General features: G+C 25.0%; 1 protein-coding gene across 2 annotated transcripts in view; it reads left to right on the forward strand.

The window, feature by feature from the left end:
• The window catches only part of LOC129963182 (dystrobrevin beta-like), a 66177-nt gene extending 48651 nt beyond the window's left edge, over positions 1-17526 (forward strand). Inside the window, exons 5-17 of one of the 2 annotated variants that reach the window (XM_056077343.1) lie at positions 2203-2288; positions 2416-2567; positions 4051-4159; positions 6237-6403; positions 6509-6636; positions 8142-8237; positions 9164-9242; positions 10069-10151; positions 10259-10463; positions 11189-11471; positions 11900-11953; positions 13183-13370; positions 15177-17526. In XM_056077343.1, the coding sequence (XP_055933318.1) occupies positions 2203-2288; positions 2416-2567; positions 4051-4159; positions 6237-6403; positions 6509-6636; positions 8142-8237; positions 9164-9242; positions 10069-10151; positions 10259-10463; positions 11189-11471; positions 11900-11953; positions 13183-13370; positions 15177-15200 (1654 nt within the window). In that variant the 3' untranslated portion in view covers positions 15201-17526. The remainder of the gene's footprint in view (positions 1-2202; positions 2289-2415; positions 2568-4050; positions 4160-6236; positions 6404-6508; positions 6637-8141; positions 8238-9163; positions 9243-10068; positions 10152-10258; positions 10464-11188; positions 11472-11899; positions 11954-13182; positions 13371-15176) is intronic. The other variant, XM_056077342.1, reaches the window with a different exon arrangement.
• Positions 17527-18507: the final 981 nt, after the last annotated feature.

Genomic DNA, 18507 nt, shown 5'->3' on the forward strand with positions numbered 1-18507 from the left:
AAATTTCCTATCACGTTACCTTTTAAAATAATCTTTTATGAATTACGGTTAAATTTAAGGAATTCTCAAGAATAGTGAATTCCTACTGCTGAATTCATTGAATAAGAACTATTAAAAATATCATTGAATTAGTAAGGAAGTTATCATGTGACAACATGATGTTGTTTTGGCTTGAAATTTTTGAAGCCTCAAAATATGTAGGCAACAAATTATTGAAGCCTCAAAATGCGTAATCGACAATTAGCGATTTATTTATTGGCGAAAATATTACAGTACAAAACTGATTTTTACATCATATTGAAGTTCAAAGAATAATCGTTTTAATGATACTAATGTTTTGATCTAGAAATTAAATTTTTATTTTTAATGAATTTTTAAAAATATAATTAAATTATATTTTTCAACAATTAATTTCGCACAAAATAAAAATAAAATTTAACCTGCACGAGCATTGCAAAAAATTGGCTTTTATGAACTTGTTACCATCACATTTACAAAAACTTTGATTTATAAATAAGTTAATTACTACTGCAAATTAAATCTAGAAAAATGTAATTTTCAACACGTGACTGTATGAAATGAAATAAAAAGTGATATTTGATAGAAATGTGATAACAAATTCTCGATTTCTCGCTTTTGAGGCATCAATTTTTCGCTTTTAGGGTTATTAGAATGCAGAAGTTTGTCACATTTGGCGATTTATCGCCAACTAAAGTTACAAATTCATTTCCAAATTATTCATTCTCTGAATTCTTATGAATTGTCTTAATTAATTTGTCATCGGTTTGAAACAATAACGAGATTATCAGATTACACATGCGTCGATATTTGGAAAAACGATGAGCTCTTAAACTGGTTTGACATTGAACTTCAGATTTGTTTATTTGTACGACCAGCTCTTATTCAATTTATTGATAACATGATTCATAGAATAGTTGTAATTATTTTTATGAAGAAAAAAGAATAGGACAATTGGTTGATAAAATGTTGGTTATTGTTGATAACAAAACTACAGTGCAATGTTTTAGATGTTTAATTTGTTAGCTAAAATTATGATAAATAACTGTAATGGAAGTTTTTTTTTTTTTTTTTTTTTTTTTTTCAAAAAGATTATATTTATTTATTGCCATTTGAGTACATCTGATAATAGGAACATATTTATTATTTATGCTCCTATTTTTACGGACCCCTTTTTAAATCACCAATAAATGCTAGCCGTCGCCAATTTGTCGATTGCTAATTCGGCTTCGGTGATCTTGGCACAATCTCAAAATCGCTAATTTTGAGAATGCAACCATCTTGAGAAATCTTGACATCTTGTATGCAATGGAACTTGGCAATTGTGGTACAATCTGAAAATCGAAAAGAAAACCCATCGTCTTGGCGTTCTTAGTCCAAGCTAAAAATCGCCAAGTAAACTCGAGGGCCCTACAAATGAGCTAGTACCATAATTCTAAACAACTGAGATTCTGGTAGTTGATACATAATGTAGGTCTATTTAAAAAACAATGATTAAAGTTTTTGCTGATTTAAACAACTATAGGACTGGCGGAGAATTAAAAAAAAAAAAAAAAAAACTCTAATTAAAAAAAATTTAGACGTTTGTGTAATAAATTATTACTAATTATAATTAACTGTGGACAAAAAGCTGAAGATGGTTCTGAGTACAATATACAATTTAAGAAATTACTCCAATTTTTTGTAAGCATAGTTTTTATTATATTTTGGTACTGAAAAGTACTGCCTTAAAAAGCAGTTTTTAAGCAAATTTGTGATGAATTTGTTAAGGTAAACATACGTGCAAGAAATCTAAACATTCCATCAATCAAAGTAATTTCATTGGAGAATATTGTTTTAAATGAAAGTCGTTAATAATTCAAATAAAAAAAAACATACTAGAAGGGTGTTTCAATCTCTTAATGAAAATAATTTATCAGTTTGGTGTCTGCTGGTTATTTTAATTAATGTTAATTTCCATATAATGGTCACCAAAAACAGATTATTTTTTAAAAAAATCTTTTGTTATAATTCTGTATATTTCATTTGATTTATTTAATGGTTTCAAATGATATTATTTAGGATAATGTTTTGTTTTTCCTGTTGTATATATTCTAAGCTCAAAATCCAGCTTTTCAAAAAGTCGTAATTATTGCAATTCCTTTTTAGCATTGCTTTTGTAATATTACTTATATTTTTTTTCAGGGAAGAAACTGGTAAAGTTAGAGTCTTTTCTATAAAAATTGCCTTAGCTACTATGTGCTCTGGGAAATTGATGGACAAACTTAGATGTATGTTATTTTTTATGTAATAATAGAATATTTTATTTTATTTTATATCTCTTATGTCATTTGTATTTATTTATTTATTTTTAAAGATATTCAACTCAAATGAGCTAAATTTTCTGTTTCTTTTCAGATATATTTTCTCTTATCTGTGACGGTAATGGGCTTTTGGTTCAAAGTAAATTTGCAGACTTTCTGAGAGAAATTTTACAAGTTCCGTGTTCAGTTCATGAATCTCCTACTTTTGGCTATCGTGATAATCTTCCTTCTATGATCATTGATGGGGTATCTTAACTTTTTTCAGTCATTTTGAAGTATGTTAGTAAATGATCGAACTGCCTTGATTACTTTCTATATTCTTCTAATTCCAGCTTCTAAATTGCATGGTTATTTCTACATAATTTTTAAAAACTTCTGTTTTCCCTTTTTAGTTGATGTATTTTTAATTCTTAACTATACCATATTTAAAGAAGATTTGCACATTGATTCAGAAACAAAATTTGTTTATTTCTACATCTATCTGACATATATACATAAACATGAAAATACATCATGAAAAACAAATAAGAGAAAGGCTATTGTATTATTATCAGTATGTATTAACAAATTTAATATTTAAAAAAAAAAGTTAAAAGCAGGTTATTCATAATCCAACAATTCTATCAGAAACGGTGTTTTTTTTTTATTTATGTCATAATTAAAATATCATTATTTGCATGTATTTCTTTAAAATATGAAGAAATACTTGTTGGATGTTTTGCTGCTTATTTTATTTTCATACCAAAATATAGATTACAGATATTTGTTTCTATTTTATGCTTAAGAATTTCCATGCATTTGTTTATGATTGAACTATCAGTTACTTAAATATCATTATTTTTATATTTTTAGTTATTATGTTTTTCATATTTTAGTTATTCTCTGTTTTATTATATAAAATAGTGAAGCAATGAATTAAAATCTTCAAGTTGGTGTATAAAAATAAACATAGTGCAAGTTATAATTGTAGGTAGATCTGAATTGAAAAACATTGATATCAGCAAATAAAAAAAGTAAAAATGCAGTGTGAAGCTTCAGTTGTCAGTCAGGAATTAATGCCGAATCTTATTCATGTTTTGAATACTAAATCTTTAAGGGGGACATACATGTTTGTTTAGTTATAAGTCAACAATTTTTCTAATATTCTGCTCAAAATTTCATATTGTTGGATCCTCCTCCTCTTATAACTATTAAAAAGCATTTATTATCTTTTTAATATTGCAAAAAGTTGAATATTTTTTAATTTAATATATTACATATTTCATCCATAAAATTTCAAGAAATAAATCCATTGAATATGAGTCTATAGTCTATAGGCAAGGTCACAATTTCAAATTTTAATATGAAATAGTTTCAAGGATGGAAACTAAATTATTGGCTTTTATAATAGTTTCAATTCTTTCTTCATGTTCTTTTTATAGCAATTTAAAATGTAGCCAAAAAGATTTAATTTAAGCAATTTTTCATCTTTGTTGTTTTGATTACATTTTGCTTTTGATGAAAAATTAATTATATCACTTTGTATTTTATTGCACACTCTGTTTATTTACTGCTATGAAACAAGCATTTATCTCCCTTTCACATAATTTATACTTTAAAATTGGCAAAGTTTATTTTATATGCATTATAAGAAGAAAAAAATGTGAATGCAGCCTGGCTAATTTTACGAGGGGGGGCAGTAACAATTAAACATTCTAGTTGTCCCAATGATCTTTTTTATTGTTTTTAGCAAAGCAAAGTGACTGTGAATGACTTTTTGGATATCATCATGTCAGATCCTGCTCCTCCTTGTCTAGTTTGGTTACCATTACTTCATAGGCTTGCTAGTGTGGAAAACGGTAGATTTCTTTAACATTATAAAATTATTATAAACTCAGCTCTTTATTTAACAGTTTTATGGCATTCTTTTGTATTATTTAAAACTTTCCATGTAATTTTTGTTGTGTTATTTTTACTTGAATTATTCCATTTTATCAGTATTTATATCAGTAATATCTTGTTGCTGTAGTTCTCAACCTTTATGATTGTTTAGGCTGCCTATTGTGAAAAAATAGAGTCCCACTAACTGTATTTATAATAGTGCAATGAAAAAGATGGGATTTTTGACATAGTTTGTTCACACAAGAGAATCAATATCTGGATTAGATAGTTTCAACCTCAAATATCTCACTTACTCAGTTTGTTTCTGTACTTATGTTTAAAGAAAAGTGAGAAAATGCATTGTCACAAATAAATAGTAGAAAACTCTTTCTAATGTCTAAGTACGAATTTAGAATTTGTAGAACTGTTGTTAAACATTAATCCAAAATGGAACTAAGATTATTATTCTTAAAAAAAGCAATTTAAGAATCTGATTATATAAAAGTTCAGTGAATCTGAAATCTTTGTAAATCTTACTAATCCAATCACCTTCATCTTCAATTTTAAAAAAGCAGCTCCTAAAACAAATATAAATTGCCAATCTTTAGCCCATAGGTTAAGGACTGCTGATTTATTGCATCTTATTTTCTCAAAGACAATTCATCTTTTCTATTGTTTCTCCATTATCAAGCTTATCACTTTAAAAAAATCTGCTATGTATGTGAATTGAATGTATTCATGTAAAGAAAAGCTTATAAAATATACAATTTTATAGTTTCGAAGCCATACTGTATAAGTATTTTAAGAAAATTATATTGATAGCTACCTGTTAATATACAAGTATAAGTTATTAAAATATATAAAATGCATTTTACTGTATATTAATTATTATATATTCTTGAACCATTTTAATTATTGTAATTTAGCATTATTTAAATGGTAGTGAACAAAATAGTTAGAATATGTTAAGATATATGCATTAAAGCAATGCACATCCATATTATTTTTGATATAGTAGTCTTATTAGTATTGTGAATGTTTGGGCGCTATATAAATTAGTCTTTTCCTTTGGTACAAATTTTTGTTATAATTAAAGGATAAGAGAATATAAAATGGCTCATTTATCAATTATTACTTTAAATGCATAGTTTTATTGGAATTTATAAAGAATTACTTGATATATCAAGTGTTGCTTAGAATACTTTAATTCTCCAAATTTTTAATGTAAAAGCTAATTCTGTATAAATATAGTGTATACAATCCCTTTATTATACCACACCATTTGATTGACTACCCTTTGGCCTTGATCACTTGAAATCATTTGAAAATATAATGTATAACAATTTTTTGTCAGTTCTTTTAGACACTGTTAAATAACTACTTTAAACCAATAAAAAAAATTCCAAAAGATATAAAACAGTAATTTAAAAAAAATTATGATAAAATAAAACAGAATTGTTTAGTATTATTGTAATTTAAAATTAGATCCATTAAATTTGAAAGAAAGTAATAAAAATTCAAGAAAAAATTATTAGAAATGAATTTCTTAACACTATAAGTCTAAAATTTTGATTTTAAGATGATATTAAAATATTTCTTGCAAAATAATTTCTTCAAATTTATTGCAAAAAAATGATAAAATTTCAATTAATTGAATATTTAATTAACTTTTGCTCTTTGAAAGGTTAACAGTATTCTTATATCAAAAAATGAGTATACAAATTTTTCGTTGAAATCAGCCCATTTGTTTAGGCGGGGATGTAGAACATACCATAATGGCTTTTATTTGTATTGAAATGAGTTTATTATGTAAGCAAAATTTTGTAACAAATTTATCTGCTTTAGAATCTTTGTTTTGCTTATATCAGCTCTTTCCTATTTTTTTATAAAAGATTTATTCATTTACTGATTGCATGTTTACATTTAATATATCAAATGACACATTTAAATTTTAGGTATTCAAAACTGCAAGAAAATTTCTTTTCCTTTTTTTTTAATGGAGGTTATAATATCATTAAAGTGAGGAATTCAAAATATATTTTCTTTCTTATTTAGTTCTACATCCTGTACAATGTGATGGCTGCAATCGAGAAGCATTTTTGGGATTCAGATACAGATGCCAAAAGTGTTATAATTATCAGTTGTGCCAAGATTGTTTTTGGAGGGGACGAGTTTCTGGGAATCATACTAGTCAGCATGAAATGAAGGAATACACTTATTATGCAAGTTTCTATCATAATTAAAAATCTTCTGTTGCCTTCATATATATCTATCATTTGATATATAGAGAATTTTTATAAATTACTTTTAAAATGAATTTATTGTAGAAATCACCAAGCAAGCAATTAGGTCATTCTCTGAAAAAGTCATTCCGATGTGTACCAGAAAAACAGACCAGCTCAATTCCTAGGTTTCCTGAAGAGCCTGAAAAGACTTTGAATTTACAACATATTGTGTATGTGAAATCATATCTTTATTTTGAATATTATTTTATGATAATATTATTGAAGGTAAAGTAAAGCACTCTCTATAAATCTTTCACAGATTGACATAAAGGTACATATCGAAAACATATATTATTACAAATTTAATATTTTAAATGTTTATGCAATTTTTTAAAGTAATAATTTTAAAGTTTTTAAGCAAATATTAGTATATTAATAGTATTGAAATAGAATAATTAAGTTTAAAAACTAAAAATTCATTATATAAATGAAAAAATTTATCTTTGTGGCATAATATATTATTTTATATGAAGTTCAAGTAGGTATCTATTCCAACAACAACAACAACAACAAAAAAAAAAAAAAAAACTTCTCATCTTTTCATTATCTGGTTGGTTGATTATCTGTGAATATTATATGCAACTTTATGATTCGAATTCAATTCTTTGAAAAAAAAAATTCATTACTGTTTTGATTATCAAAATAACTTCGAAATCTTTTGATGAAATCCATTGTGTCTCTAAAGGGAAGCAAAATAACTTCATGTTTTTTTCCTCATTCTATATTAACATAAGATACTTTTCCTTTTATAAATTCATCAGTTTTGAGTAATTCTAAAGTTGTGATATCAGTATCATAGTTCATTCTCATTGAAAACAAAGAAAGGAACAAAGCAATTCCAAATTTTAAATTTTATTTAGTTAGTTTCTTAATTGTGATTTGAATTACTGAAAATCATAAAGTAGAAAGCTTGAGTACTTAAATATGCTTTTAAATAAATCTATTTACCAATGTCCTTTTAACACTTATTCTTGATTTTAGTGCTTTTTTCACTAACATCATTTTGTTTTGTATTTAAAATAATTATATTACACCGAATATTCATATTCTAGAGAATATTTCAAATACAAAAGTTTCTTATTTATAATTGTAAAGTTTATTTGTAAATTGATATCATTTCAATTAACAATTTAATAAGAAAGAAGCATACTGTTATGCAATTGTATTAAGCTATTTTATAAGTTATTTCTTTATACATTGTAATTATTACTATAAATTTATATTGTAAATTAGAAAATTATATAAAATCGATGTTGCATTTTGTAGTAGCATTTCATCTAATTGCAATTTGTTAAATATCCGATTACAGAACTACATTAGATATGCAATGATTTCCAAAAAATATATGTGATAATGCAAGCTATAGAAGTGTTGGATTATCTGAAAACTCAAGCTCGTTTTTTTTTTTTTTTTTTTTTTTTTTTTTTAAATCATCAAATAAATTTTTGTCATGCTTTTTTTAAATTAGAAGGTGCATGAAATCTATAAATTGCATTCTGTTTCCATTATTTTTTTTAACACAGATTACATCTAATCTACAGAAATAAAAGTCATATTATATTGAATAATTGTTTTATCTACATAATTTAATACTTTCACAAATGTTTTGTTTATGATATTTTACAAACCATTTTAAATATTTTGTGAATAAGACAACTTATTTGCCATATTTTAGGCCTCCCTCTCCTATTCCCAGTCACAATGGTTTTCATGATGTAGCTAATAATTCTTTTGATATGTCTTCATTAGATGGTAGATCAACTACAAGAAGGTAGGAATGAAAATTTTATCCATTTAGTTTTGATCCAACATTCTTTAAATGTGCTATTTCATATATTTAATCTGAGATCATATACTTTTAATGAAAAATATATAATATCACATAATGCACATTTTTTTATACTAAACATAGTAATAATATAAAAATATTTTTTATTAGAATCTCAAAAAAGTGTATACTTTATTAAAGCTATTGTGTAATTAAAGAAAAGTTGCTAAAGAGAATAATTAAAATCTGTAAATTGAATCTTATGTTTGTTATGCAATGTTTTGCAAAAATTTATAAAATGGATAATGGTATGTAATTTATTTTTGCTAATAATATGATTACATTTATTTTTGTCTTAATACCTTAAAAATCAAAAATGAATCAAAGCAAATTTTTTGAAAAAATTTTTTTAAAAAAATTCTACATTTGAAATAATGATAAAAATATATGACATAGTCTTTTCATATCTGGAATATTCTCTAAAAATTAGCAAGGAATTGTCTCATGTATATAGGCAGTTAATGTGCTTAACTCGCATATTTTTAAGTAAATGTAAGTTCTATAATGCAAGAAATAGTTAATAAATGTACTGTATATATAATATTGCTCGAATTCTCTTCCTATCTGTTTATCTCTTTGTTTAGGCCATGAATAGTAGTAACCAATGAACATTGTGATAGGATGTGAAATCTAATTTGTAATTTGTTACCATCAGATGGCTGTGCCTCTTGACATGTTAATTTCATAAGTTTTGTCATATTTCTTCCTTAGTATACTTCATGAAATGAGGCTAATAATAAATCATCGCATAATCTTTGCATTGAAATTAATTTTAGTGATGTGTTAAGGAATTTCTTTTAAAAAAAAATTGCGTGTATTCTTATATAACTACATTTAATTCAATTTTTATTAATATTTTGTTGTCACAGCTTAGAATCGAATCGTGGCGATGATGAACATAGATTAATCGCTAGATATGCTGCACGATTAGCAGATACCAGAAGTACAGTAAGTGTTGAATTTTTTTAATAGGTATTAACCTTAATAGATGTCATGATTTGAAAATTACATTACCTAATAAATGAAATAAGATTTAAACATATCTGTACTTTTTGTATTGACTTTCTATTCCACAATTAATATTAACATTTTCAAAAGATGAACTATTTTTTAATAATATCTTATGTTAGAAGATTTAATGATAATAAAAATAAATATGATATAAACTGCTCCGACATTGTGTCAGCAGCTTGAAATTTCAGCTTAAATTTAACATCATTCAACTTGAAAACATTTATTCAGCATATAAGTGTTGTAAAATTAGTTTTGATATTGACATATCTCTAGTTTAAATTCTAAAAACTAATATGGGAATTATTTTATTATTCCATTATTTTCCCTAAAAAGGTATTTTCCATTTTTATGAATAAATATTAATTAGTCACATTATTGGCACGAAATTTGTGTTTTTGTTGTATTTGTAATGTATAATTTTCAGTTAAATTGATAAATTATTGAAAATTCTAAACGTATAATTTTGAAGTTCCATGTAATTGCCTTGAAATGGACGTTATTTTTCCAATTTTATTTGTAAGATTTTTTTATATAATGATTTTTTATATAGATTTTTTTTTTTTTTTCATATTCAGCTTCTGTTTTCGATTTCTGTAGTTTGCTTTGTGTGTCTGATTCCAAAATAGTTCACTTTTGGTTTCAAGTTAAATGAATTTTAATTGTAAAAACTCATATAGAGAGTTAATATTCTATATCCATTTTCATGTATAAGAGAGATACATTCATTTTCCATTTTATAAGATTGTAAAATACTTCATAGATGAGAAGTCCATCTGATTTGAGTTTAAATATGGATACGACTAGACAACGAGATCTGATTGCTCAGTTAGAGTCAAAAAATAGGTGGGTGCTGAACTAATTATGTGCTGATTATTCTCTCTCTCTCTCTCTCTCATATATATATTATTAATTATAGTTTGTATAATTTTCTTTGCTAATTTTCTAAATAGAGAAATTATGAGAGAAATTGTGAGGTTAAGAAAACAACAAGAGCAAGAAGATGCTGTGATGCAAAATGAACAGAATCCTACCTTATTAAATGAATTACGAGCTCTTAGGCAAAGAAAAGAAGAATTAGAAAGTCATTTATCCACTTTGCAAGAGAGTCGAAGAGAACTAATGGTCCAGTTGGAGGCACTGATGAAAATGCTCAAAGTAGGTGTAAATCTAATTTTTAAAATCTGTCATGTCTATCAATTATGCTTTGCATTTAACTTTCTATTGCAATTATTTTGTTATTCAGTAATTCAGGCAATAAGGGAAAAAGAAGAAAGCAAGAAGCTAAGCAATGAATCAATTGTTATAATGTATTGTTTCCAATAAAATGTTATTTCAAAATTTCATAGTAAAATTGTAAACACTTTTTTATATATGTTTTTAAAATATTGTTTTCAAAAATTGTTTATTAAATTTCAATGAAATATTAAGTAAGAATCATAGATAAATTAAAGAAGATTTAGATGATATGAATAAGGAAAAAGACACATTTTCAAAAAGTTCAGACTAATAATTGTAATTTAAAATCATACGAAAGTACCATCCATTAATCATTAGCAGTGTTTCTACAGTAATTAAAGTATGTCTGTGTTCTTATGTTTATAATAGATTAAAAGAAAATCAGCAAAGTGCAAAATTTTTAAGGTTTAAAGTTTGCAAACTCGAATGTTATATACTCATCTGCCTTGTTACCAAAGACAGAATCAAAGAATGGAAAGCATCTCTTTTAATTATCATTGATGATTTTAGTATCACTTAATATAAATAAAATATAAATATTTGAGATGGGATGGAATTTATATCATATATGTCCTTTTCAATAAATTTTGTTTCAGTATTGTATTATGGGATTTACCAAATTTATAGCAAAACTTAATTTTCAGAATCATCAGACATCTCCTCGATCAACTCCAAATAGTTCTCCTCGTTCTGCAACATCCAAATCTCCACCTTTATCAACTCCTTATCCTGTGTCTTCATCCCGCAGCGCTCCCACGACTCCTGATACTAATCCTCCAACTTCTGAGAGCTCTGGAGGAGTTCCTAACAATGCCATGATGGCTTACGACCAATCAGGAAGTACTAGGAGTCTTAGGAATGATCTGCTGGTAGCTGCAGATTCTGTTACAAATGCTATGTCTTCTTTAGTACGAGAACTAAACTCAGGTATTCTTTTTTCCACCTTTCTTGTGTATTTATATTTCCAGAATTTGATAAAGCTCTTTCTAATTTAATGTTTGTTTAAGCTACAAAATATGTGTTCAGCCTTTGTTTAGCAGATAATTTGAGGAGGCCTTATTGCTAAAATTATTTTATAATGAGAATAAGAAATGAAGAAAATTCTTTGAAGAAGAAATGAACATAAAAAAAATCATCTACATTTAATGGATTATTTATTTTAAGGAACAAATATATAGTTTAATTATTAATAAATACATATTGATAAATTTTAGTAGCTTTTTGCATTAATTTGTTATGAGTTTTTATTGCATATCTTATTAATGTTATTTTACACTTTTTAACAGACTGAGTATTTTCAATTTATCTGAAAAAATATGTATTTCAGCTTTTATTTTTTTTTTTCTATTTTGTAGGCTCGGAAGATGAAGATGGAAATTGTGACAGCAAAGTATTAAGTAGTAGTCGAGGTAATAATCTGATTTCTGTCATAGTTTTTAACTGATTATTTATAAAAATTTGCTCTAATAAAGTTTCAAATTTAAAATTCAAAAATTAATTTCTATTAAAATTTGAAAAATATTTTGCTGTAACTAAACACAAAATATACTATTCAAAATTTTAGCAACCTTTAATTCTAGTAATGCCAACTGGTCATCAGAGGTAGTAAATCTCAACTAAAAATAAAGTTAAGTGTGTGCTTGTGTGTGTGTGAGTGTATATATATTGGCACTCTATAGGCCAGATAGTTTGATCTACAGCTACCAAATTTGGACATATGTACCTTTAGAGGGTGAAAATATGCACCTCAGAGCAATTTTTTATAAAATTTTAATTAAAATTTAAGCTGAATTTTAGCATTTTTCCAGGATAACTTCCAAAAATATTATTGAGAATATTAAAAAACGTATTTTACATCATTTCATGATTTAAATTTGTTTTTTAATGAAGTTAATATTATAGTTGTATGAATAATTTTCAAAACTTTTTATATTTATTTATATATAGTCAAAAAATAACTCTTTATTAGTTATAATGTTGAACTAGTAATTCTTGTGATGATTTGCTTCCTAATTTGATGATGATTTAAGTAGAAATTTTAAAATTCTTTTGCCAATATGTGTTATGTAATGTAAATATTGGTTGTATTTAATTTCAATTAAATGCTTTATAAATAATTTAATGTCTATAATTTTCTCAAAAAAGTACTTTTGAATATCAAATTAGAATAGATATTAAAGCTATAATAATTTTATACCTGTTTTGTTTATTGCATATATAAATTTTCCTCGTGGAGTCCTTTCAATATGAATTGATTTTTTTTATATATAATCATATGCAGAATAAAAGAATTCGATTTGAATGTTTTAAGTCTTTGGATTAATTGTTCAAAGTAATATCTAAATATTTTTAAATTAAAAAAAAATTAAGGCCATTGTGTTTACTAATGCTGCTTTGTATTTATTGAGCCTTACAGTGCATTTATTTTCACCTTTATTTTTTTTTCTAATTTGATGATAATTTAAGTAGTAATTTTAAAATTCAGCTGCCATTATGTGCTATATAATTAATATTTTTAATCTATATTTTAGCAGACACATTTAACCTATTCATTAAACATAAACTGATTTCTTTATATTTAATATTTTTTCATTTAAATGGCATTTTTAAAACTTTTCTTGCTTTTTTTAATATATAGATTTTGAAACTGAAGAAGAAAGTGCTGTTGAAAGTTTAGAAGGTGGAGTTACTCTTTGGCGAGAAGAACGCCAGAGAGCACAAGAAAACCATTTTTTGAAAGAAATACAAGCACGTAATAATTCTTCACATCTTGATACAAATAAAATTCATGAAGATAATCAAGAATTGTATGATAATGATCCTAGAGTAAGTATCTAATATTGATTTTCTTATTAACAAATTGCTTGACACTTGAAGAAATATCATTTGATGAAAATATTTGTTCTCTGATCCCATTTTTTAATTGACATTGTGTGAACAAAAAGATATAAACTGCAAGCTGTTGCACTTTAATTATTATAAAAATAATATTTGTGCAGAAAAGTACTATTTTTTAAATGCCATTCTAGTTGAGGATTTTTTATAAGGCATTGATTAATATATAAATTAAATCCTAATGTGATCAGGTTCTGATTATTTTAAAAATATCATGGAAAATGAGGAAATACAGAAAATGAGCCAATTGATCTAATAAGACAAAAAGTAGCATTCCTTATTTAAAAAATTAATGTCTATTAGTTATTTCTATGGGTTAACTGTATTTGAGCAACTAGTTTGTGGAACAGCCAGTTTCTACTATCAGTATTTGCTTGGTGCAGAATAGCCACATATGGCTCTTGCGCCAAAAAACAGCAAACAAGCTAACAATTCTACTATCAATGTTTTATTTCCTATTCATAAATTAGAAAAAATACATTTTAATACTGTACTATGTTTCAAGATTTACATTTAATACAGATTTTCATTTTTGTCAAAAGATATATTTGTTAAAATAATCAATTAATCAATTAAATGTTTTGATATTATGGATTTTAATTTCTTGATGTGTATAGGATAAACAATAACTTGATAATTTGTTATTGAATCATTTAATGTATATTAAAGTCTTCACATAGAACTATATTTGGCATCTTTAAATAAACTTTACAGTGTATATTTAACATTTTAGCTAAAAAGTTAATATTTATATTATATATAAAAAGTAAATATTATAAACTAAGGTGCGTAATAGAGTTATATACATGAAGAATATAATCTAGATGGGCCTTTTAAAGATTTAAGTTGCAAATATCTTTAATCACTTTTCTTCTAAATAGTTCTCCTTTATGAATCTTAAGAAGATTAGTAGTAAATCTTATTGATTTGCATTTATAACTGTTTGTATTTCTCCTCAAAATTAACTGCTATAATGTTTAGTGAAAAAGTAAACATTTTCTAATAAATTTTATTTGCATTTAGTTTTATTTTTTTCTTTTGCTAGACCAATGTCAACATGTTGACTTTTGAATTTTCATTTTTTTTCCAGACATATTTTGATTTTTATGTTGTTGTTTTTTTTTTTAAAAAATAATAAAATGAAGAAGAAATAATATTAAACCAATGGAAATCAATGTCTCTGACTGATCTAATTTAAAATATAAGTATATGAATTTGGTCTTTTCTTTAAAGTTCACTAATAAATTCCTATATCCATAAAAGTTTTAATTAGTTCATAATAATAATAATTTCATAATAAAGCAATATGAAATATTTTATGAATTATTAATTGCCTTTATGGTTGAAAATTTTAGTTTGTAATTTTTTTCCATATTGCCTTTGTGTAAGAATTCAAAGACATTATTCTGCTATGAAATCTGCTTAACATATATCATTTTATATTGCACTTCTTTAGTCTTTTTCTGGAAATTCGAGTTTTGCACTTCATTGACAATTTGTTTAGTTTTATTTCTTAAAAATATTTTTAATTTGTTTTTATTTTCATATTTCTTTTTATTGCATGTTCCCTTTTTCCTTAATTTTTTTGCCTGTATATATATTTTTTTTAATTTTATAAAATGCATGATATTTTTCATTATTTTTTTCATTTTTACCCACATAACAAACTTTATGTTTATTATTTTTCCTTCTTTTTTTTATCTTTTGTCCTGCACCATTTCCTGCACCCTAAATGAGACTCAAACTTTAATCACCTCATAAAGCACCGTCCACAAGAAAGTGTCCAGTATTGAATTCCATTTATAGGATCTGGACCTCTTTCAACATCATTCTTCCTTGACAACTGATGATGAAAGCTATGTGCGAACAGATGATGATGATGATGGTTGCAACACTGATTGGGAAGAAACTATGAGACGTTGGGTGAATCGTTAACCTATGTAACATTGTTATTATTTCAATTTTTCACTGTTTAAAAATCACATATCATATGTGAAGAGGCAGCTAGCTTTTTCATCCTTTAAGTGCCGTTTGATGTCCAGTGATCCACATAATAAATTGATAATTTATTCGAATATAATATGATTTTGAAATTATGCAGGATGTTTCATAATTGATGCAGGAATCTTTCAGGCATAGTGGAATATACCTAATAACTTTTTTCATCTCTTTCTCAAACTTGCATAAATTTGTACAATATAAAAGCAGAATTTACATAAAAATTCCAAGCAAGGGTTTTTTACGAAGACAATGGAGAATATTAAGAATTTCTTGACAATTTTACTTATAAAAGCTACTGAGCATTGCTGCTAATAAATCTGATATACTCACTGCATAATAGGCATGAGTATTTTTGTTTATTCTGGAAAACTCCAAAATTTTACCAAAATATTTGTTTATCTTCACTAAAATAATGTTCTGATTCAAGAGAAATTGCTAAAGAAGTATGCATTACTTATTTTGTACTTCAGTGCATTTAAAAAGCATTTTACCATACTCCAGTGCATAATGCTTAACTTGCAATGCATTCAATGACAAAACTCATTTCTATCCATTTTTTATAATACCCCTGAAGGTCATTGTGTTAATTTTAAAATAACCTGTAAATTGCACTTGTTTAGTTGCAAAAAAAAAAAAGGAGAAAAAAAAAGGGTTTTATTATCAATTTGTATGTATTAAAACATACAATTGTTTGTTCGTTGGCAGTATTTCTTAGTAGAGCTCGTACCTTTTTTTCCAGAAGTGAGCAAAGAATTCATCAAAAGAATACAAAGGAAATAAATGCAGAAACCAATATCAAAAGCGAAAATGTTTTAGAATTCAACCAAAAATTAGGAAAGTTAAATTAGAATTTCTCCATAAAAATACACTTATAAAATAATTCCAAAGTTATTGCCTGACTTAATATTTTAAAATTCGAAAATTTGGGTAAAGGCACAAAATTTTAAAAAGGATTGAGTAAGAATCGACAGATGAAGTCTTACTTCAAATTAATAAGAACGTATTTTGCAATGGGCCTTATAATTTTGAACAATGTTCAAATATCAAGAATGACCTTTGAACATTGCTCTCTTCTGCATAGATTCACAACAGCAAGAGGATATATAACAATAGATTTAATGTACATTTATACATATGAATCTGTTGTGCAACTAGCTCATATACATGGTATATCTTTTGATAGAATTAGATCTTTCAATTCTTTGGTGCCCCCTCCTTCTATGGCTCGGATCAAGGGTTTAGAATGATTGCCTTATTATGACATGAATATGTTAAAAGGAAATACAATTCCAAAACAATGGAATTATTAACAATAAAATATAACAATGCAAATGTCTGTTTCATTGTGATAATGCGGCTAATTTTAAATTATTTCATTCATTTATTATAAATCATTAATATATGCGTGTGAAAATTGTATTGATTGCCCAATTATTATTTTGAATGTTTTTATGAATATGTAATCTTGTAATTTTTTTTAATTTGTGAAAAATTTTATAATTGTATTAGTAAGTTTGTACAGAATGACAATTTTGAAAAGTTTAATGCAATGAATTATTGCAATTATTTCAAATCTATGATTTTAAGTTTTAAATTTTCATTCAATTGAAATTTCTGTCTTATTTTATGTTTTTTCTTCCTTGAACTACATAACAAATTGTTATTTAATGCTTCTTCAATTAAATATATACATATGATTTGTTAATTTAAGAGTTCTAATTCAGTTTCTGGTTTTTAAAAATTGATTATTTGATAGAATAAAATGATTTTTTTTAGCATTGGTTTAAAATGTATCCCTGTGATAGTGACAAAGTGAATCTTGAAAGTGTATGTATTAACAACGAATTATAATTAATATATTTTAGTAATATATTAAAAATATATTTTAAATATCTGTTTTGTATCATTATGTAGCTTGATGATTTATTTTAACTGCCTATCTCATTTTGATATGCTTTTGCAAAAAGTGAGCTGATCAATCCTTTGAAATAAGCTTTTGTATATTTCTATGTTTTAAATTTATAAGTTTTTTAAAAATTTAATCAACATTATGAAATGAAAAATTGTTCTAATTTTCATATTTAAACTCTCCAAAATGGTTCTCTTAAAACTGTATTTGAAATCTGTATGTATTTCAATAATGATAGAAATATTTTAAAAATATACTGTAATATATTTTTTTTTAATTTTAATTTAATAACCTTACATTTTGTTGTTAGCTATTACAATTTTTTTAATCATTGGGGTCAATATTTTGTAATTTACTACTGCTGCAAAATTTACTAATAGCTTTATTATAAAAAAATTCTAAAATTCTATATGTTTTAATAGCATTCTCCATAAACAAAATTCTTTCAACTTCATTTTTTTTTTTAATTTTTATCCTGCTATCTGTTTGATTAAAAGTGTTTTTTTTAGGGGGGTTGCTTTTTTTATACATTTTATATGAGATTATTATTTAATTAAAATAATTTTTTTAGTTAATCGGTGAGATTGGTTATCCTTTTTCCAAACTACTAAATGAAGATCATCCAGAAAAAAAAATCTAAAATTTAGTAAATAATGCAGATTTTTAATTTGCTCATGAATGTACAAAAAAAAACCCAACAAGCTACAAAATATAAAATAAAATTTTCTGTAAGAGGAGAATCATTTATTCAAAGTATTTCATCCATAAATTAGTATTAACTAATAGAAACAACTTTAAACTGATTTTTGTTTGTATTAATTAAAGTAATATTGTTAATATTTTTATCAAAAATAAATTTTAAAAAGAGTTATTTAATATGATTTATTAGAATTCAAATTACCTTAATTTTTATTTTTAACTTTACTTATTAGGAAAGGTTTTTAGAAAAATTAATTCTTCATGCTTAAATAGATGCATAATTTAAATATATTTATATTTTAATTTTTTTTTTTTTTCGCTTGCCAGAATACCCCCTCTTTGAGTATCTTGTAGTGTAAATATTTGTAAATGCCCCTCTCAATTTACCTGTGTGTGGGCTTATATGTCCTCTCTCATATCATGAACATAGAATTGTGATGTGATGTTTCATCAAAGTGT

The sequence above is a fragment of the Argiope bruennichi genome, chromosome 3, assembly GCF_947563725.1.
Source record: "Argiope bruennichi chromosome 3, qqArgBrue1.1, whole genome shotgun sequence".
NCBI lineage: Eukaryota > Metazoa > Arthropoda > Arachnida > Araneae > Araneidae > Argiope > Argiope bruennichi.